A 23,206-nucleotide genomic window follows, 5' to 3' on the forward strand; every position below is an offset into this window, starting at 1 on the left:
CTTAGGAATTGCACTACACCATAAAGCTCTTGGGAAGTAGGTAAATCTGTACATTTAAAAGTTATGTTGCACGGACACTTCTAGTTGGTAGTGTTTCGTGTCCGTGTCCATTTCGTGGCCGTGTCCTTTTTCCTTTGTAGGCTATTTTATGAAGGTTATGTTCTATCCTCCAAAGTATTGCATCTAGTATGATTTAACTGTTGCAAATCTATATTGCACGGAAACTCTTCTGGAAACTCTTATGTAGTAATATTTTTGCATATTTTGCTTATTTCTATTTTAGTTTCCATGCTATGTTTTGAAGGATATTTTAAATAATGTATCATGGTGTCGATTTCTGTTTCCATTTTTCGTGCAACATAGCTGATTTGGATAAATTTTAAGGTTTACACTTAAAAGGAAAATAGTTAAGTATATATTTCTAGCTATACAATAGGAGGCCCCACTCTACGGTTGCATTTGTTAGGTGACACAGATATAGTTGTATTATTAACCACACATTTGTTTGTATTCTTCTATTTTGCAGTAAACTCGGAAAGCTTACATTTGGTAGTTGTTGACTGCACATAATGCATTATTTGGTTCTCGAAAATTGCCCAACCATGAAGAAGTCTTTAGCCAATATAAAAAGTTAATGAAGTTTGCCCAATCACATGCTCAATATTTGAAGGATGAATGCAACGTGGTTTTATTGGAAGAAGACTTTTCTTTTTCTTTCAATTAAGAAGTATAGATTTTTTAGCTTCATGTCATCATATTTCTATGAATGTTGGAGTGTTTCTACTACCTTGTCTACTTCTTCTTGCTGTTAAACAATTTGAGACTTGATAATTACAAGTTATATATATATGACTCATTGATTGCTTTCCATATCCCTCTTCCATTTTAATATCAACAATTAGATTATTATTTTTGAATATTGACATACTCGGTTTAAAATTTCATGATACATATATACCATTAAATGGGATGACTATTGTCCCTTTATTTTGAGACAAAAGTTGTCCCTTTTGTATAGGGACGACAGTTGTCCCTTCATTTGGAGACAAAAAAATATCCTCAAAGAATAGGGACAAAAGCCATCTCTTTTGTACCGGGACAACATTTGTTCCTTTTTCCGAGACAAAAATTTATCTCCTAAGAATAAGGACAAAAGTGGTCTCTTTTGCATGGAGACGATAATTGTCTTTTTCTTTGGAGACGAAAAAATTATCCCCCAAGAATAAGGACAAAATTCGTCTCTATAGCATGAGGACGACAATCGTCCTTGAGAACGGGGACAATCATCGTCTCTGAGAACGGGGACAATAATCATCCTTTGGAATGAGGACGACATTTGTCTCTATTTTTAGGGACGACATCATCTTTTTTGTCCCCTATAGAATAGGATACGCTCGCATAGGGGACGAAATAAGGGGACACTTAAAATTGCCCCCCAAATTATAGGGGACAATATTTATTATATTTGGGGACAATTTTAACCATCCCCAATAATCAATTTTTTGTAGTGTTGGACCGTTTCTTTAAGGGAGTTTCGGATGAGGGTTGAGGATCGTTCTCAAAAAAATCATCAACATTTAATCTGAAGTCGTTTGGGGGAAGGAGGACCACCATACTTCATCAGATTAATGTCAATGGAGGGTGTATTATTGATGAAGGGTGTGTCTTCAGTGTTTAGCTGGGTTTCAGGAGTTTATCCGGAGGAAGAGGATGGAAGGGAAATCACTATGTGATTGGCTTGTTCGGTGGGAGTCTTGTTCACTTCGGGGATAAGTTGCGCCTCTAGAACTTGATTAATCTCTAAGACGGTTGGAATGTTGGGTGCATTCTGGCCAGAAGGAGCAGTTGATGTTTCAACATGCGATTTCCGTTTGTCTCTTTTCTGTTTCAACTTCTCTAGTTGAGCTAGCAATTTTTGAGTACTAGAAGTCATGATCAGAAAAAGACCTGCATCAAAAAGGAAAATGAATGAATGTAAAAATCAAGATCAATATCTGTAAAAAGTTCAGTATTTAGGTAAATGATCCCATGATTTTCAACAAAGAGGCATGTTCGGCCGTTCCCGCGGAAAATGCTCATAAATTTGGGACATTTCCATTGGAGGTTGTAGGAGAATATCCAGTGGGCCCAGATCTCTTCCGTAGGTGTTAGAACTTGAGCTTCTTTCCAGGTGTGAGCTTCATGGGGATTTTCGTTCCATTTCCGGGCAAAAGGGAAACCTCCTAAAGCGTAAGTATGGTTGGGATTTATGTCGTTCGGTTCAATCCAGAACCAATAGGGCTTGAAATTTTTTAAACTAGACACCTTTTTGGTCAAAATGTTTGCTCGTTTCTTTGGGAAGGCCCAGTACACAAAATCCTCTTGTAGGTTTCTTTATGGGTCGCCAGAAGTGTCGAAAGAGGGGTCCAGAAAGTCTAACACCTAGATCTCTACAGATTTTGTTGAATGCAAGAAGTTCTAGCCAAGCATTGGGAGAGATTTGACATGGACAAAGGTTGAATTCATTTATAATAGACAGTATTCCGGGGGCCAAAGGAAATTCCATTTTCCATTCAAGGAATAGAACGAACATTCCTAGTTTGGTCGAGGAAGGGGAAGATGTACCCTATCATTGCTTTCGAGCAATGATAGGGTAAAGTCTTTTAGCCATGGATGAATTTCGGGGAGAGCATGCAATCAGATCGATGAAATAAGGGAAGGTTGATTAAAAGCTTTAGGATTTGTTTTCATGGGTTTTGCTAGAGGACTTTTAGTCTCGAGGTTTTCTGTGCTTAAATTTTGAGATGTGGGAAGTTCGATTTCTTCAATGGAGTTTTTCGGAGGGAGTTGGGTTTCCTATTGAAGGGATTGGCGGATCTTTCTCGTATTATGTTTAGAAGAGGAAGCCATTTGATATAAAAGTTAAAATAAAAAAAATGAGAGAGGGAAGAACTTACAATTTACAGAAGAAAGATGGAGAAAGTGATGTAGTTGTTCCGGTAAAAAAACGATTTATGAAGTTGTAAAGGTGATGAAGTTTTAAGAGTTTTGCCTTGGGACTACAAACAAATGGGAGTGCCATCATTACGAAGCTAAAAACGACGTTGTAATTATTACGTTCATATGTGCACAGGTACACGTGGAGAAAGCCTAAAAGGCGTTTCTAAACTTTTACTAGGGGGGACATCTGTTATAATATTACTTCATTTAGGCTCGCAACAAGTGGGCCCACTATGAATTGTGATACTCGGGCAGGCCTTGGCCTAGTATGAGTAAGAGCCATCAGGGGAAGTTCGGGCTTTGACCGAAGCTGTCCTTTGGTCATTACGGTATGACCGAAGATGATCGAGTCAAAAGGTTTTGTCAAAGGACACGTGGACCAATCAGAACGATAGACTCCAAGTGTACGCTCCTTAGGTTCATAAATACAGTAGCACGCAAAGATAGGGTTCGCTGACCTATCAGAAGCTGCCATGTGGTTATGAATCATCTTTCATTATCTATAAATAATCAAACCACTACAGAGTTGATGAACTGATTCTAACTACTTGAAATACTCTCTAAGTCTTTGATATTTTCTCATTCTATCAATTGACTTTATCATCAGAGAGGGTTCACCGGTCTCCGACCCCTTTTTTGATGTTTCTTGTGTTTCAGGTGAGCGGAATCTTGATCATGAAGATAGGTTACGAAAGTACGGTAACACCTCGTAATAATGAAGCCTCGTTTTCATAAAAAACAATGAAGCATCGTCTTCATAGAAATGATGAAGCCCTGCCTTCACAAAAACAAAGTAAAGACACTTTGGAAAGTGAGTATAGACTAAAAAGGCAAGTGCCTAGAATGCCCAAAACCATAGAAAGGTGAATAAAGCTTAAAATGGAGAATAAAGCCTAAAGTGGCGAATGTCTAAAATGACGGTAGAACTACGTGGCTTTGATTCTCAAAAATAATAATAATGGGGTACGTAGGAAGCTTGATAAATAAGAAATTATCAAGTCCAAACCAAAAAGATTGGTATATTTTGATAAGTCGAGAAAAAAGAGTTCTTTGACTTACACTCTCAAACACTTTCATTGGCTTATGGAACGTAAGAAGGCGTTTCGAGTTAAGCTTGATACTTAGAAAATTTAAATGACGTGTCCCATTCCTACTGGTCTGGGGAAATATGTTTAATGGAAAAGCATTAAATACAAAACACGCTTTAGACAACCATATAGAGCTTTTTAGACTTTTAAGGGGGGCTTCTGATAACAACCCAAATTATTCTTTCTAGAATGAGGAATAATGGAAAATTAATAGAAATAATGGCAAACCATTATTCCTTCTAAAAGAGGGATTTATGCATGATTAATGTGGATTTATACATGAGGAAAAAGCATAATTAGCCAAAGGATGAGGGAGCCGCCATGATCAAAGATACGCACCAAGAGGGATTTGACATCAAAGGATCCTCCATCCATACTCTTATGGATAAGGATCCGCCGACGAATCTCCAGGACAGATACAAAGATGGCAAAAGGACAAAGCGGCACTAACATCCGTAATTATGAGAACCGTTACACAACGGTTAATAACCATAAAATAATCATTTATTAAACATGACTCTTCACTTGCTTCCCCATCAATGCTAAGGGTTACAAAAATCTATATAAATACTCCAGCTTCCTGGGATCGAAGGTATACTTACTAATTCCCTACTTTTGTGCTTATAATTTATTCTCAGAATTATTACTAACTTACGTATCAAAGTGTCCTTAGCCAAATCCAACAATGCCTCACATGGAAGAACTCATGTTGAACATTTTTCCCAAGTTATCATTAAGTTTTAACATGTTATATTCGTCATCTTAGGAGATGCGCCAAAGTTATACATATCCAGATCCATGTGTAGGATCGTCTAAAGGACTCGCCCTGGAACAATGTCAAGAAAGAACAGCTTCACTTTACCACTATCATACACCATTTAAGCGGTTATGAAGAATTCTAAGGGAAGCCATTATTCATTTTAAAGGCGAATAAATGAAAATTAACAAGAGTACTTGCTATATTAATGGAAGTAATGGTACAACAGTCTAATTAAGCCCAATTGAGGTAGAAACATTAAGAAAGGAGTATATATACCCCCCTCGGGGCATCTTTACAAGTAAGGTGTTGTTTGATAAAACTGAAAATTAAGTGCTGAAAAAATAAGTACTGAATTTTAAGTACTGAATATTATAAGTGTCGAAAATATTGAATGATATTATTATTATAAAAATATTAGTTGATAATGTTTAAATTAAAATATTAAGTTAAATATTTTGACTTACCAAAATAAGTGTTTTTTTTAACTTAATTTACTAATTTAAGTGGTGGAGAAATAATTGTTATCAAACGCACTTAAATTAAATAAGTGCTTAATATTTTAATTTAAGTTATTAAATGGGTTATCAAACAAGGCCTAAGTTAGCTACACATTCCTACGTACTTTATAATATTCATTTGTTCTCAAATATTATACTACTTTGCTATCAAAGCGTCCCCGACCCAACCCAACGACGCCTCCTAGGGAAGAAACAACCATCAACAAAAGAAGTGCAATAATCAATTTTAATTGAACATAATTGAAAAATATACCAAAATGGTGCCATGTTTTCTCTTTTCACAATCCTCCGTGATCATCGAGTCGTCGATCACCAATCTATCTGTCCAAATTTATACCCCTAGAATTCCTAAATCCGCCACAGTTGAGATGGAATGGAATGGATAAATATACACAAATAGATAAGGAATCATTTGAGAACCAACAACATAATAATTTAAGCATAAATAATACCCATAAAATTGGAGGCAATAAACCAAGGTGATGGATTATGAAGACATTTCCTAGAGACGACAAGACAAACAAGATCAGATTATGAAGGTTCAGTTGAAAGATGAACTTATTTATACCGTCCATCAAACTTTAGTTCAAGTTCATCGTTGGATTGTTAAAGCTAATAATAATAATAATAATAATAATAATAATAATAATAAGTCAAACAATATTATATAACACGCACAATGTGTAAATCTTCAATTAATTTATTATAATTTAAATATTCATCAATCTCCGTGTTTTGATCAATTGAAAGTGTGCTATTAAAACTTGGAGAAAATATGTTCTTTCATATACCAGAAAATTTAAAACAATTAGATTGTTTATGACTTAGTTTGTTTACTAAGTTATTATCATAGAATTCTGTAAATCAATAAAATAAGGATTATCCTTATATGTCTCAATTTGTTTTTATTATTTTTCTTTCTCAATTTTTTTTAATTCCCATTAACCAAGTAGAATTGCATTTGTTATAAAAATATGGATAAAAACATCTTTAGATCATTGTTCAATTTTTAGTCCATTAGGCCTTAATCTTTCCTGTGGACACATCAAACTCTTTATAATTTATTTTTAGTTATATTAAATCTTTACATAACGTTCACAAAAATTTCCAACCACTTAACATGTGGTATGATAGAAAAAATTGATTTTCTTCCTCTCGAGAAACACTATCTTTTCTTTCTATCTCCCTAAAAACGTTATCTCTTTTCTTTCATTTTTTTTTCTGAAGAAATGCAAACGTAACGTCCTTTTACATATATATAACATAAATAAACATGTAATATTCATTTTTGAAGGGAATGATTGCTTAAGAAACAGCCACAAACAAACACAACAAAAATAATAAAAAAGAAAGTAACAACAAATAAGTCTTATCATTATACACCCTACACTAGTCTGTAATTGAAATACTCTAAATGCATGCAAGGCACATCAAACTCACGATGGTCCATAGAAAAACTCATTGTGAAATTCGTTATCCAACCGCTTTGTCCCCTCACGGCAACTATGCACAAACCTCACATTCCACTCATAATCTCACATTCTCTAACAGTTAGAGATAAGTAAAGAGAAAGGATGATTCAAGTCCACATAACCAATTATAAAGTTGAGCACAAAAGTGGAATCAAGCTCAAGGTTAAACACAACACTCGACACCCCTTATTCCAAGCCAGCTTCATGCCAAAATAAAGGCTTTAAAATTGAGCCAGAAATTCTGTATAAATACCAATATTAAAAATACCAATATTAAAACTGAGCCAGAAATGCTGTATAAAACAGTATCGATATATCATTTATCGAGTTTTTTTTTTTTTTTTTTATATGAATTTTGTACCAAATTGTAAGTTAAATCACAAGGTTTTTTTTAGTTTTATAAGGTTGAAAATTGAATTAATACACTTTAACCCTTATATTTATAAAAAACTTAACTTCTTCTCTATTTTAAAAATATCATATTTATCCCGAAAAATTTCTTTTATAATTATAATTTTAAATTAGAAAAAACAAAAGATTCCGACTATAATTTTTTTTTTTTTCCCCGAAAGAATGAAAATTAGCAAATAAAGCAATTCTTCTTAATTTAACATAGTATACGGAGTGTGGCATAATTGAGCACCAGTTTTGTAACGCCCAACAGAACAAATCGGCAAAATCCATCGAAACTCCCACACCGAACCTTATTTCTCTCTCTGCTCTCTCTCACCTTTTGCGGTGACCCCTCTCTCCCCGCTTTCTACAGGGGTCGCCCCTTCCTCCACCATTCAATCTTCCAAACCAACATAAACAATTTCCAATTTGCAGGCTTCCTTCTTCGACTCTATCCTCCCTTTCTTCATCTTATTCAATTCTAATTGGAAAAATCCAACCGTAATCAGCCATGTCGGAGATGGCCAACACAGATCCGGAGGGAATTGATGGAGTTCGAATGACATGGAATGTCTGGCCCCGCACTAAAGTTGAAGCTAGCAAGTGCGTCATCCCACTCGCTGCCTCGATCTCTCCGATTCGCCATCATCCCGATATTCCTACGCTTCCTTACTCTCCTCTCCGATGTAAAACTTGCTCCGCCGCTCTCAATTCCTTCGCTCGCGTCGATTTTACTGCTAAGATCTGGATCTGTCCTTTCTGTTTCCAGAGGAATCACTTTCCTACTCACTATTCCATGATCTCTGAGACTAATCTCCCTGCTGAGCTCTACCCTCAATATACCACCTTACAGTTTACCCTTCCAAACCCTAATGTCAATCCCAATAATCCCGTCAACGCTGCTCCTGCACCCTCCACTTCACCTGTTTTCTTGTTTGTTCTGGATACCTGCATGATCGAGGAGGAATTTGACTTTGTGCGATCGGCTCTCAAACGCGCAATTGGGTTGTTACCCGATAACGCGCTTGTTGGGTTCGTTTCTTATGGGACACAAGCTCAGGTTCATGAATTGGGATTCTCAGATATGTCAAAGGTTTATGTTTTCAGGGGAACCAAGGAGATTTCTAAAGACCATATTATGGAGCAATTGGGACTTGGTGCTCCTGGCAGGAGGGCCCCTGCTGGATACCAACAGAAAGTGATCCAAAATGGGTTCCCCAGTGGCGACGTAAACCGCTTCTTATTGCCCGCATCCGAGTGCGAATATACTCTCAATTCTGTGCGTGCTTCGTTTGATTTAACTTGTAAATTTTGGATTCCATTGTATCTTTTTATTGATCGACATAGATTGCTGTTATATTTCTTTTCCCTAGCTGTTGGATGAGTTGCAAACGGATCAATGGCCAGTTGCACCTGGTAGTCGGGCTTCAAGGTGCACAGGAGTAGCCTTAAGTGTGGCGGCAGGATTGCTTGGAGCTTGTTTGCCTGGGACTGGAGCCAGGATCATAGCTTTGGTTGGTGGTCCGTGCACAGAAGGGCCAGGCACGGTAATGCTCTTTTCATTTTTTCCTTTTTCTTTAGTTACATGTTAAATTGATTGGATCATCATCTTGTTTTTGTTCATTTTGGTTCTTTTATCCTCGCTGGTATCGTGAAACTATCAATATAAATCCATCTGACATGTATTCTAACAATAATGCAGATGCCTTCTTTGGCTTGTGTAACTGATTTTGATAATTCTTTTTGGGAGCCTTTTCTTGTATATAAGTCATGATTCTATTCCCATTAGAATACCAGTGCGAGTTTTGCTCTTAATTCTATAAGAACATGCCTTTGATAAGAAAAAACTTTAATTTATTTGAAACGTGCTTGTAAATGGAAGTTGGGGATATGTTTTATTTGGTTTGTGTAACTAATTTTGATAATTCTTCTTGGGATATGTCAATGGTTCTATTCCCATTAGAATACCAGCGGTTTATAGATTGATGTTTCAACTGTTGAAAGTAAATTTATCCAAATTGTTGACCTAGGATCAAACAATGTCCTTTAGTGTGACTTTTACTCTTAATTCTATAATAACGTGCCTTTGATAAGAAAAAACTTAAATTAATTTAAAATGTGCTTGTAGATGCCGGTTGGGTGATTATGGAGCAACCTGAATGTTTCCTTTCAATATTTGAGGAGTTGCTTTGCATTTTTATTCCACTTTACAAGAGAAACCTGCGTGTCCAATTATATTTCAGTACAAGATTTGCTATATCATATCTTTCAACTTGTAATCACTATGAAGTATCTAGGCCTAGAGTTAGAATGGCATGTGGGGTTGTGACAAATTTTTGTTTGGCACATAACTCCTTTCTTGTCCATTGCTGGCCAAAAGTGGCAATACTATTTTCTTTTAGAGGCAGGGTACCATGATTGAGATGGTGAAAATGGATGCTTATTTATGTGTAATTGAGAACTCCTTTGCTTGTGATTATTGACATTTTTTGTCCCTTTTTGCAGATTGTCTCAAAAGATTTGTCTGAGCCAGTGCGTTCCCACAAAGATCTTGACAAGGATGCAGCACCGTATTTTAAGAAAGCTGTCAAATTTTATGAAAGTCTTTCAAAGCAGCTTGTCAGCCAGGGTCATGTTTTGGATCTTTTTGCATCTGCTCTTGATCAGGTGTTTGCATCTGCTCTTGATCAGGGTCAAGTCTTAAAAATTTTATAATGATATCTGCAATTCTTTGGCTTGTTAATATGCTGTAGGCCCTGTTTGGAAAGAAAAATGCACAATTTTATGAGCTTATTTCTCATCTGCAAATTGTAAGATAAAAAAGGTTGCTTTTTTATTTTTTCCCAGATTCATTCGTATGATTTCTAGTTCATCTATCACTCTATATGTCCATCCGTAGTTGTTAAATTGAGATACAATTTATTTTGTGAATTGAAAATCGAATTGAATGACAATTGATATAAATTCTGGAAATATATTATAAATGATATGCATTCATGTAAAATAAATAAAATACATTAAAGCATGTTGTATATTACAAAAAATGCTGTTACCTTTTTGCCCATTAAGCAAGATATCATTATAAATAGAGAGTAAAATATATTTCTAAGTAGTTTTTTTTATCACAATATAGGTATAGCATATCAGAAGTGCTACTATTATAGAAATTTATAGGTGGATGCCGTTAGGGAACTCCACTAGAAATGGTAGTAATATATTAGAAAGAATTTAGTACAAGTTGAAAGGACCTATTCTAATATGCAACTCTCAAGAACAAAAGGTTGCTTCATTTGTCAAATCTGCTCTAGACATGTCAAGGTCTTTCCCTATTTTTTTTTCTGGTGTGGGTTTTGTCTTTCCTATACTATCTTTTTGTATGATCAGAGATTTTTGCCATGCACCCTCATGCTTTGAATTGTTCTTGTTCTTAAGTGGTGTATTTATGTATGAGATTGCATTCTATAAAGTTAACCTCCTCCTTACTCTAAGGACAAAATCAGTCCATTCTGAAATGGTGGAGATTTAACATTCCATTGCAAATTGGTTGGTCCTTTGTACTCTAACAAAAAAATGTTGATGGCGGGTGGATCATACTTCTTCAACTATTCCCTAATTCTAGAAAATAATGACAACGATCAGACGTCATTCTGTTACCATTAGTTCAATTCTCAATCTACTCTTGTTAAACAATTCTTGTTTATGTTCTTTATAATACTTATCATACCTAAATGCATTTTTTTTCCACTTGTGAATAACCAACTAAGAGCTTGTTTTTCAACGCAAAGTTCATAGTTATTACTTATGATCTGAGTAACACTAGTTGCAAATTTATAGGTTGGAGTTGCAGAAATGAAAGTTGCTGTGGAAAGGACTGGTGGCCTTGTTGTTCTAGCAGAAAGTTTTGGGCACTCCGTATTTAAGGACTCATTCAAGCGCATTTTTGAAGATGGAGAACAGTCTCTTGGCTTGTGTTTCAAGTGAGTGATTCATTTTGGACATGCTTTTATTTTTTTTTCTTCATAAATTTGTTTCCTTCTGCAGTTGTATGATTTTGTTGCTAGTTGTTTATAGTTTAACTAGTGGAAAGGACTGACGAATATTTAACTAGTGTACTCATTTCTTTCGTTTGCTGCTTTTGGTATATAGTTAATCATGCTGCGATGTATGTTTATGTTTCTGCTGTTAATCCTTAATGATTTGGCTGTGCTGGATTTATGGATATCCTTCGAGATTTGGGCAGAAATTTCTCTGAATTCCATGATAAGATCTGTGCATTATTCTTCACTTAGAAGGGCTATGTAGAGAGTTAAAATTTTATTTGGAAACTGGAAAATATTTATTCCTTTGGAAATTATGAGCTTAATTGCTAAAAAACATACACAATATTTTGAATTAGTAGAAGCTAATGTAGCGATCACAGTGGCCCTTGGTTTTTGTTTCATTATAATCCCAAGGATCAGCGCTCAATTTCCCAGCTGTCAATTCTGAATTTTGTTATTTTGTTCCCTTTAAACTGTTGACTGTACTTGATAATTCTCTATATTTGAAAGCCACATGGATGTTTTACAATTCGGTGTTTTTTCTTTGATACACATTATCTATTTATCTAGCGTTTTTCTTTTTGGCAGTGGAACACTTGAGATTAACTGTTCTAAAGATATTAAAATTCAAGGAATAATTGGACCTTGCACATCAATGGAGAAGGTTGAATCATTTGTTCTCATATTATATATATTTGAAAAAAGGAAGTTCAGTTTAATTTTATTCTTTTGGTGCTGGCTATGATGCTAAATTCAACAAATTCTGTAGAAAGGACCTAATGCTGCTGATACAATTTTGGGGGAGGGGAATACGACTGCTTGGAAGATGTGTGGCCTTGACAAGAGTACTTGTCTTACAGTCTTTTTTGATCTTTCATCAAGTGAAAGGTCAAATCCTCCAGGAACTGCAAATCCACAACTATACATTCAGTTCCTTACAAGGTAATCAGGAATTCGAACATGATGTTTTCTGTTTTACCTTTTGAGATGACCATTAAAGTAGCAGGCTCCATTCATTTTACATTAGAATTGTGATGTATATTTTTATTTATTAATTTCAGTTATCAGAATCCGGAAGGTCATACATTACTTAGAGTTACAACTGTTACTAGAAGGTGGATTGATAGTGCTGTTAGCACAGAGGTTGGTTGATTATTCTGTGTTAATATTATGTTTTTATGGTGCTGTGAGGATCCATAATCAGACCATTATTTGTAATCATGAATGTGCAAAGCCTGAATTTATTTTATACATGCGATTCTTACCTTTTCTTCCTCTTGTTCATATATTAGTTGCTGCTATGTCGCTACCTGAAGAACTAATGTAGAAGTAGTTTGGATGAAATCTTGTAGGATCTTAAATCATGAAAGCTAGTAGCATTCCGGCCAAAGCTGTACCGATAGTTGACATACCTGGTTAATCTGGTGTATAGTTGTGTAGCTCATCTGATGGATGATTGTAATTGTTGCCAGGATAAAGCTAGTTGAAATGATCTATTTTCTTAAACTGTGTAAAGGTAGCTTTTTTATGACAAGCATAGCAATGATCAGCATGTTTAGCAATTGATTGTCAATCTTAAGTTCAATTGAGATCCATAACACACTTGGGCCAGTATGACTTTACTGAGTAAACAAAGAACGGAAGAAAAATATTGGTATGCAAGGATGTACTAGCTAACTCTTGTTTGGTATGGGTGGATCTTGAAACAATTATTAATTCTACAAATATGATTCTAATGGGCGATCTAGTTTATAGTGATGGATGGTATGGTTTTGTTTGGATGTTTCCCACGTTAGAATAGTTTACTTGAGTAAAAGTTGAGAATCTTGAGTTTGATAATTAGTATTTACTGTGATCGGAAGTTCATAATGGTTCTAATGGATTTAATTTGTTGAGAATCCTCCACTTAAGAAAAAGATGAAAAGAAATAGAAGGGAAAAATAGTAGATAGTTGATTAATTAGAAAATGACTCAACAGCCAAGACATTCATAAACAAGGATTTCAAATCCTCTTCCCTCACTAGGCTATGCGCTAGGAGCCAAAACAGAGAATACCTACCGTACACACACACACCCCTTAATATAACCATCTGCCCATTCCCCAAGGCAGTAACTAACTATTGCCACCTCACTACAATTTACCCTTTATTTCTCATAATATCTTTAGGTCTCCTACAATATACTTTCCACATTTTAGGCCCATTACTAGAATGAACCAAGGTAGATGAATTTCTAACCCACTAAATCGCTGGAGTAGTTCACTGGTGAACTGAGTCCAAGTCAGAGGATCATTAACCTCCTTCACCACCGTGAACCAATGGAGAGCCACCCCTGTCATGCTGAGTTGGGCCAAACGAACTTGCATCTCCTCAGGAGTCCCATGAATGTCAAAATACAACTCTGCCTTTGCAATCCACCCCGGCTGATCATAACCATAAAACTCAGGGAGTTTGACCTTCTTTGCTGCTACGTGAAACTCATAGTTGTTTGTTGAATGACTATGAGAACGAGAAGAAGATCCAAACGGTGGAGTAACACTTTTGGTATTATCACCTTCAGAGCCTGGACCGTCATCTGAATTCAGTTGCTTCCCCTGCTGTTTCACCCACGAGGTAATGAAACAAACGAAAATCTTCTTGCTTAAGTTTGTCTGCCTCTAGAGATTGAACCGACTGTTTGATGGCATCGGCATCAATCCGTAATGCTTTAGTTTGCTCCTCATGCAAATCCAAACGACCTTGAGTTCGTATTTCCATGGCTGAAAAAGAAAAAACAGAGCCTCCCAATGTGAATCCGGCAGGTCCTCAACTTAAGAAAAAGATAAAAAGAAATAGAAGGGAAAAATAGCAGATAGTTGATAATTAGAAAATGACTCAACAGCCAATACATTCATAAACAAGGATTTCCTGGAAATCCTCTTCCCTCACTAGGCTATGCGCTAGGAGCCAAAAAAGAGAATTCTACAATCATTCCTATTACCTACCGTACACACACACACACACCCCTTAATATAACCATCTGTCCATTCCCCAAGGCAGTAACTAACAATTACCACCTTACTACAATTTACCCTTTATTACCCATAATCCCCTTAGGTCTCCTAGAATATACTTCCCACATTTTAGGCCCATTACTAGAATGAACCGAGGTAGATGAATTAATGTGATGATCTCTATCATAATTGGAGCAGGACTGTTGCCAAATCATTTGGAGTAGCTATTTTAGTATTTACTGTGATTGGAAGTTCATAATGGTTCTAATGGATTTAATTGGAGCAGGACTAAGTTGCCAAATCATTTGGAGTAGCTGTTTTTCAGACGTTCACTAGGGTAAACCTTGATAGTTCTGTTTGACTGGATGCATTCTGTGTTGAAATGTTCAATTACCGTTCTGTTTTTCTGTATGTAATGTGTAGTTTTCGTGATGAATTGATGATGTCAAATGTTTTATTGAGAATCCTAGGGTGGCTGTTGGATGTTGGAAAAAGGTAAACCTTTGGGGTTTTATGCTGCATAATTTGGATTTTAAAGGTTTTTGTTCTGTCCTCAGCAGTCACATGATGTTTCAATCTCTTTTAATCAACTTCACTGAAGACACTAGGGTGGAACCATGTAAAAGAAGGAGATTGTTTACATCATACAGAATCCAACACTTCAAAAGGAACACAATTATCAACAAAAAGTGTTCCATGTCTAAGAATAATTTATAATTCCAAACCACATGTAGGGTGAAGATAAGTTTTTTGTATTATAGCTTGGACACCATTTTAGCATGTTTCTGTATTCCAACTGAAGGGCCCTGAGAAAGATGAAGCAGCTCTATTGTTCACTCTTCTACAACTGAACTTTTACTGGCGGTGAATTCACGGGTAAAATACATCTACAGTACCCAATCTTTAGTCTGTTTCACACTTTGGTACATGATCATTTTTGCAATTAAAAAATACCTGAACTTAGGAATGACTGACCATTGTGGTACATATGACCTACTATTACCTGTTACCCATGCCACGCCGCCTTGAACCCACTTGAAACTCAGTATGCAGGCCCCACTAAATAGGAAAATACCCTTTTCCCTTTATAGCTCTACTATTCTCTCTTTCTTCCTTTTGGTTCCTCTCTCTTCTTTCTCTGCATTACGCATCCCCCCTATCTTCTTCTTCAAATCTTCTTTCTGTTTTATTTTGGAATTAGTACCCTAATATAATTCTATCAAATAAATCAATCTCAAGTCTCAAAACCCTATTTGATTAGATGCATCCTTAACTGGTGGATAAAAAAAGATGACTGACATAATTCGGCGGCGATTTTCAGGCTTCTGTCAAGTTTCAGTTTTATTATATTTCTCAGTAAGGCTAGAGGTGGATAACCTGTCTATCTTTTTCCCTTATTTCTTTTTCTTTTTCTGTGAACAAACCCTACAAGTTCTGAGAAAATCTGCAGAAATATTCCATACCCAAAAGCTCAGGACGTGATTTGTCGTCGAAAGAGAGAAAGAGAACGAAAACCTTAGGTGGAAGAAAGAAAGAAAAGAAAAAGAACATCATTACTCATTAAATCATGATCAGCAGTTGGAGGATCTTACAGTGAAAGAAAATGGTGGGGCGAATTTAAATTAGTTTGATTAAACCCCCAATTCATACCATATCTAAATGAGAATAGTTGCAGAAATTTCAATCCTCTCCGCAGAATTAATCTTTCTAGATTCAATAGATTCAATTGAAATTAGTTCGATTAAACCCCCCAATTCTATGCTTCAACTTAAGCGTCGGGCCTGCAATTTCTAGATTCAATTGAGATATTGATGCTTTCAGGTATGATTAATCGAACCTATAACAGGAAGCTTTTTTACCAGAGCGTGGAATGCTAATCAAAATTAAAGTGCTTATTGAGAGATCAATTGAAATGAGATTAATATTACTAAAATCAGAATGCTTTCAGGTGTGATTTAACCCAAATGAGATTAATTAAAATATTACTGAATAACCAAAAGAATCTTGACAACTCGCCGTCCGGATTAGTGGAGGTTGCAGATTTTGAAGTTTGCCTGTGATCAAGCAGGAAACCATGCAGAGATTGATAGGAGTTTTAAAAACAAAAAACTTGCAAGGTAGCTGACAATACATATTTTCGGTGACAGAATGAAGCAATTTTCTGGCCAAAACTCAGTGGTAGGAGACGGAGACAAAGGAGCAACAGAGCAGGAAAAATGTGAGACATCGGGGTTATGAGCAGAAGTGGGTAAGGAATCTGAAAAAATATGAGGATCAAAAGTGGTGATGGAGTGGATTGAAGGGGGGAGGTGCGACGGTGGAGAGAGAATCACAAAACGGGGAAAAAGGAGAGACATAAAAGAGAGAGAGAATGGGAAGCTAAAAGGGTAAAATTGTTTTTTTTCTTTACATTTAGTGGGGCTTGCATATCGGTCAAAAAGCTGATGTGGCACATATAACCTTTGATAGTAGGTAATATGTACCACAATAGTCAATCACTCGTAAGCTATGTTGCACGGAAACAGATACGGTTGCAGACACTGAAACGGCCACCGGAAACGTTATTTGTAAACCTTAAAACAAAAACAGACAGATACGAAACAGACACGGACATGAAACACTGAAAAACTACTAAAGAGAAGTGTCCGTGCAACATAGCTCTGTGAATTCATAGATTGAGAAAACTATTTTTATGTGAAAAATGAAGGTCTTAAAGGTTGGGTACCATAGGTGTAATTTACCCGTGAATTCATAGATTGAGAAAACTAATCTGAGTTTCACTATAAACTGCAGCGAAGAAGTGAGCATCTATTGTGCTGCATGATGATTATTCCATTTTTGGAGATTGCCAATTTAATTTCTCTCAAATGCCTCTCTATTTTGTCCCCTTGACACAATATAATGTCCATATCACCAATCTTCTTTCTTCCATATGGCTTTCAAAGGAAATTGACCACAGAATATCCCTATGTGGACGTGTAATTCATTTGTGTGTTATTGTAGATAACAAGCGGAACACGATATGTTATCCTTATCTAGTTTCTTGAAGAATGATATACTAATTGAAAGCGAATAAGTTGTTTAATATAGTGCATATGCATTAGAAGAAGTTGTGCTATTTTTATTGAATTATTTGCTTGTATTTGTCAAGGTCTCGTGTTTTATTAGGAGAGAAGTTATCCTCATTTTTGCTATATGTTATTTTGGACCTAAGTGCCTTTGAAGTTCTGGTTGATTTTTCATCATATTATTCATGTAAATAGATGCGTCATATTTAACTTTTTCTATGAATGCTCTGATTTTTAACAACTTTTGGATGCTTGGTTGTCAAAATATTTGAGAAAAGTCAAATTCCTGAATCTTCATATTTGTGATTAACATATTCTATCTTGTATCTCTTCTCTACTTTTTTGGAAAATCCATGATGCAATATTATTCATGATGGTGGCGTGCTTCAATTTTGATGGATTTTTGGTAACAGCCAGTAATATATGCTGAGATTAGAAAATTACCTTCTTGCAGGAATTAGTTCAAGGTTTTGACCAAGAAACTGCTGCTGTAGTAATGGCACGATTAACATCTCTAAAAATGGAGACAGAGGTACTGCTTTTTGGATATCTTCTGTTGTTTATGCTGTTATTCTGAATCTGTACGCTTCATCGTTTGATATATATCTTGTTTGTGTGGAAGGTCATTTCAAATTTGAAACTCGGAAAGTTCGTTTTTTACTATTTTTCATAACGGCATCAGTATTTTAATGTCTTGTGTTTCTGCTGATAATTATCCTTTGATATATGTTGCTTTTAGTTCGTTTTGAAGTTGCTTCAATGCTGAATGACTACTATCTGTAAGAAAATGAAAGATTTCTATTCTTATTCTCTGTCATGCAGTTAATGACTCATATGTTTATTTAACACATTAACATTTATTGATACACTTCATGCATTCACTACATCTTTTTATGTTGGGTCTTGTCAAGCAGGAAGGATTTGATGCCACTAGGTGGTTAGACCGGAACCTCATTCGCCTGTGTTCAAAATTTGGCGATTATCGGAAGGATGATCCAGCATCTTTTACTTTAAACCCTTGTTTTTCATTGTTCCCGCAGTTTATGTTCAATCTGAGACGGTCACAGTTTGTACAGGTGATTGAAGTTTTTCCAGTCTTATCACTTCACTTGTGGCTTTTTATTTGTTTATCCTTGGTTTTAATCATACTGGTGCATGTGTTTTTTTTATTTAATCCAGTTTTTTTGGTGGGGGCAGGTCTTTAACAACAGTCCAGATGAGACAGCTTATTTCCGCATGTTGTTGAACAGGGAAAACATCACCAATGCTGCTGTCATGATTCAACCATCACTAATATCGTATTCATTCAATTCCCTGCCTCAACCTGCATTGTTGGATGTGGCTTCTATTGCAGCTGATCGTATTCTCTTGCTGGATTCATATTTTAGTCTGGTAATTTTCCATGGAATGACAATAGCTCAATGGCGGAACATGGGCTACCAGAATCAACCTGAGCACCAGGTATGTATTGGTTCTCTTAAGTCACTGTTTTGTGAATTTAACTGGGATACATGAAGATCCATGTGTTCTTTTCCCCCCTGCTATAATGCAACCTTTCTTATCATATGAACATGCCATGGCCTTTCTGGATGTCTTTATTCCTCTAATAGGACTACGCTTGAGGGATTGCATACAGGAGCATTTTATTGAGAATTGTCTTTTGTCGCTCATTTTTCTGTCAAATATGTTTTTATGATCTTGGTTATGACTTTATACCTGAATTTTGTTTGTGCAAACCACACTTATTAGATCTGATTCTTTTATGAACTAGCTAGATCCTTGCACAGGAATTTTGTGTTACAAACAATTAGTACAATGACATTTAGAGAATTCAGTTTATGTATTCTGTTATGGTTTTTCTTTTTCCTGCTATTAGATATTGTGTTGTTTGTGTTTATCTGCATCTAAATGGCTCATGTGTTATGTTTATTTTCTATGCTGACAATTGGGCTGCTGGATGCTAGGATATCTGACGTGATTGCTTTTTTTGGAACTCTATCGGTGGTGGATGCTGCTGTGTTTTAATAGTTACTCCCATTCTTTCAGCATAATTTTATCATGAACTACATATAGAAATTAGTTTCAGTTTTTAGTTTATTTTGTTTAGGGTTAAGGTGCAAAAATACCCCTAACGTTTTAGGTCAGGAGCAATTTTACCCCTAACGTTTAAAATGGTGCAATTTTATCCCTAATGTTGGAAGCAAAGAGCAATTTTACCCCTAACGTTGATAAATTGGGTCAATTTGAGAAATAATTCATCAAACTGTCTTCTCGGTCATGAATCTTGTCATCTACACTTCACACATGCGTTATTTTATCAGTAACAAATCACAAACATATGTTGGGATGTGAAAAAAATAAGAAAAAAATATTAAAAATATACTGTCTTTTGTACGAATTAGACAAAAAAAAAATTCAAAAAATTCACCGAATTTATAAATATTAATCTCCAATTTTATTATTAAATTACAAAAAACATTATATCATTTTTTTAGAACAAATTGATATGCAATTTGTGCAAAATAAAGAAAAAAATGACTGTATTTTATAATAATGTCTGAAATTGATCCAATTTATCAACGTTAGGGGTAAAATTGCTCTTGGCTACAAACATTAAGGGTAAAATTGCACCATTTTAGACGTTAGAGGTAAAATTGCTCCTGACCCAAAACATTAGGGGTATTTTTACACCTTAACCCTTTTGTTTAAAATAAAAAAAGCTTGAGTTTATGGTTGACAAATTCATGGGATTTTGTAATGTCAGTTGTAACTTCTGAATTTATTCTGAATTTATTATGTGACTTCCTCTAATGACATGCATCTTCACTTAGGTGCTTTTTTCACAACTCCCTCTTTAAACTTAATGAATCTTCTCTTATGACTCGTATATGTATGTTTGACCTTTGAGTTGTTGGTATCATTAAACAATTATTTAAAAAATTGAATATCTATTCTGATCATCTAACTCAAAGTTTTAACAGGAATTACTAGTACTGGTTTCTTAAGGTATTTTTGATAGTTTAATCATCGGTATGAAAATGTTCTTCTGCGTAGCTCTCATTCTTCTTTCCTTATTATATTTTTTCGCAACAGGCATTTGCACAGCTATTGCAAGCACCGCAAGATGATGCCCAAATGATTGTTCGGGATCGTTTCCCTGTTCCTAGATTGGTGGTATGCGATCAACATGGATCACAGGTCCGTTCAATTTGGTGCTTAAGGTTTCTGTAAAATCTATATATACCCTTCTTCAAAGCTAATGATTGGAAATAATTTTCTATTGTATTTTAAAGTTTTACTGGCTAGAGTTTATGATAGTTAGCTAAGCCACATTTGTTTGAGATGTGGTATAATTTATATAAAAAAAACTGCCTTTGTTTGATTTGATTACATGATCCCTGAGCAGGCAAGGTTCTTATTGGCAAAGTTGAATCCATCGGCTACCTACAATAATGCCCATGAAATGGCCGCTGGCTCAGATGTGATATTCACAGATGACGTGAGCCTTCAAGTGTTCTTTGAGCATCTTCAGAGGCTAGCTGTGCAGTCTTGAAGGTAAACTTAAGTTCGTAGGTGTTTTCTAGTGTAGGGAAATTCCCCTCTCAAGTGTGAGTTTTGTACCCTCTCTTCAATCTCTCTGGGTTCCATTATGTTGTCATCCTCTCTTGCTGTTGTCTATTAAAAAAAAGAAAAAAAGAAAAGTAGAGATGAAGATCTCAGTGTCTAAAAAATAATTAGAGCATATAATTATTCTTTGAGGGGCTCGGGATTTATTCTGCTCCCTTGAACCAATAAGGGACGCAGTCGAGTAGAAAAGGTAATGTTGAATGGGGGGAAGTAAAGAAAGGTATGTTAAAAGAGGGGATACGCCCGCTCGCTTCAATTGTTGAAGCAAACATATTTTGACGGATCATTTTTCTTAAATCTTTTTTTTTTTTTTTTTTTTTTTTTGTATTTACAGCCTCACTTGTGTTTTATTATGTATTTGTTATTTTGGATTAACATTTGAGATTGGGTTCTATGTCCTTAGGTATTGAAAAAGCTACAACCAAGTCATTTTGAACCTTTTTTCTTTAATTTTATTTCAATTTGTACACTTTTTCTTTCTATACAAAATTTTCTTTCCGGGCTTTAGTAATGCATTCATTTTTACTGGCATGATTTGTGTTTTTGTTGTCATGTGAATTATTAATTAATTAATGTCGGACGTATTTAATAAATGATATTGATTTTAGTGAATAAAGAGTCAAATTGGTTTGGTGGTGGTTTGACAAAGAAGTTCAAAATGGCACATACAGTGATTGGTGTCAAATTGTGAAGATTTGAATCAAATTGATCCTAGAGTAGACATGGTAATTTGGCTACCAAGTGCAAGAAGTGTTTAATATGCATTTGTAGCAGGTTTGTCTCCGAAATCATCAATGCTTTGGTCAAAAGATGCAGTACCATAATGAGATATTGATTTTAGTCAAGTACCTGAATTATCGTTTTGAATTTTGATAAAGGTTAATTGTTCTGTGGTTTATATCAAAAGCATTGAATAATTTGAATGTTTTTGCCCCTTTCTCTTGAACCTCAAACACAGCTTTTGCAGATATCTGTATGTATTATGTTGGGAACCAACGAATTAAGTTAGTAACTAAAAGAAATAAGTCAGTAATGAAAATTAAAATCACAATCCATAAATTTTCTCTGTAAGTCGACCAGAACCCCTAGTTCTTCATAATTTTTGATTTTGAAAATGATTCAACCAAAATCCTTATTTGTTGGGACTTTGGATCCCTAATTTTGTTTAACTGCTTCATTAATTTTCCAATCGTCAAATAAGGTATTGTTAAAGCCTCTATGTTTCCGTTAATTGTATCAAACATTCCCAATTATTAAAACAATCAAAACCCACATCCAAATTAATTGATGCCTATTTGAAAACCTATCAGTTTCTTTGGATAAATCGATGACAAAAACTTGATCAAAGAGTAGGACTGATATTCTTTATAGATTCACTTCTGATTATGCACTAAGAGAGCAGTATTGGAATGAGCTAGTTGAAGGTCGGGTGCACTTGCTGGAAGATGTTGAAGATGGAGAAAAGAAAGACGATGTAGATACAACGGTATAAAGGAGAGGGTGAATTTTATTTACCATTACCCTTACCAACAAGTTCAGGTGTGTGATAGGTATAAGAATTTGTGTGATGGGTCTAAGAAAAAATTCGGTAAAAATGAACAAGCTCAAGGGTGCAGTTTATATTCCAATAAAAGTATCTATGTCTGAAAATAACTCGCATTGTTATATATTTAGGGGTCCATGTTTTCGTTCCGATAAATCTTTCTCTGTTCATCACCGCTACGGGAGTTTTATTTACTTAATATTATTATTATTTGTTTTTTTTTGCTGAACATTAACTTTATTAACTCAAAATAGCAAACCACCATACAACACCTAGAAACATCAGCAAACCCACAACAGGTCCCATTAGGACTGTTTACACCACTCAACAGTCTCTCAGTTTCTTAAGCCGTAACAACAAATGCATTTTGACACTAAAAATAATAAGCCTAACAGTTTTATTAGACACACAAAATTGGATATCAGTAAAGTACTGTTCATGCCTCACGCGCCAAATCCAATAAACCGCAGCCACATCGTAACTTTTTAGAGTTTTACTCATCGCTTTATGACATAACCAGCTCACCGTCCTCTGTCAAGTTTGAATTCTGTTGGGAATATCACATTTTCTTTAATATTTTTCCACTCTTCAGCTGATTTTACATGGTCAATATTTTCCTTTAATTGCAAACATAAACCACAAGTCCTATCAATATTCAGCTTCTATTTCATCAACTTAAGCAATAAAACTGTTTCGGGGCATGAGCATGTTCATGCCCCAAAACAC

The 23,206-nt window shown here is 35.3% G+C and overlaps 1 protein-coding gene across 1 annotated transcript; it reads left to right on the forward strand.

Moving 5' to 3' along the window:
* The first annotated feature begins 7,437 nt into the window (after positions 1-7,437).
* On the forward strand, positions 7,438-21,435 carry LOC136218512 (protein transport protein SEC23 E-like). The gene is made up of 12 exons (XM_066005420.1): positions 7,438-8,489; positions 8,584-8,757; positions 9,716-9,877; positions 11,045-11,187; positions 11,839-11,914; positions 12,020-12,192; positions 12,312-12,393; positions 17,765-17,842; positions 18,225-18,386; positions 18,508-18,771; positions 20,404-20,508; positions 20,717-21,435. Exons 1-12 carry the CDS (start codon positions 7,722-7,724, stop codon positions 20,861-20,863), a joined length of 2,334 nt encoding a protein of 777 aa, XP_065861492.1. The 5' UTR covers positions 7,438-7,721; the 3' UTR covers positions 20,864-21,435.
* The last annotated feature ends 1,771 nt before the right edge of the window (positions 21,436-23,206 follow it).

Source organism: Euphorbia lathyris, chromosome 2, assembly GCF_963576675.1.
Source record: "Euphorbia lathyris chromosome 2, ddEupLath1.1, whole genome shotgun sequence".
Lineage (NCBI taxonomy): Eukaryota > Viridiplantae > Streptophyta > Magnoliopsida > Malpighiales > Euphorbiaceae > Euphorbia > Euphorbia lathyris.

Excerpts from the sequence above, each read along its gene's own strand:
- LOC136218512 (XM_066005420.1), top strand. The coding sequence starts at position 7,722 with ATGTCGGAGATGGCCAACACAGATCCGGAGGGAATTGATGGAGTTCGA. Across the intron at positions 17,843-18,224 it reads CTCTAAAAATGGAGACAGAG|GAAGGATTTGATGCCACTAG; the intron begins GTACTGCTTTTT and ends CTTGTCAAGCAG. Across the intron at positions 20,509-20,716 it reads GCGATCAACATGGATCACAG|GCAAGGTTCTTATTGGCAAA; the intron begins GTCCGTTCAATT and ends ATCCCTGAGCAG.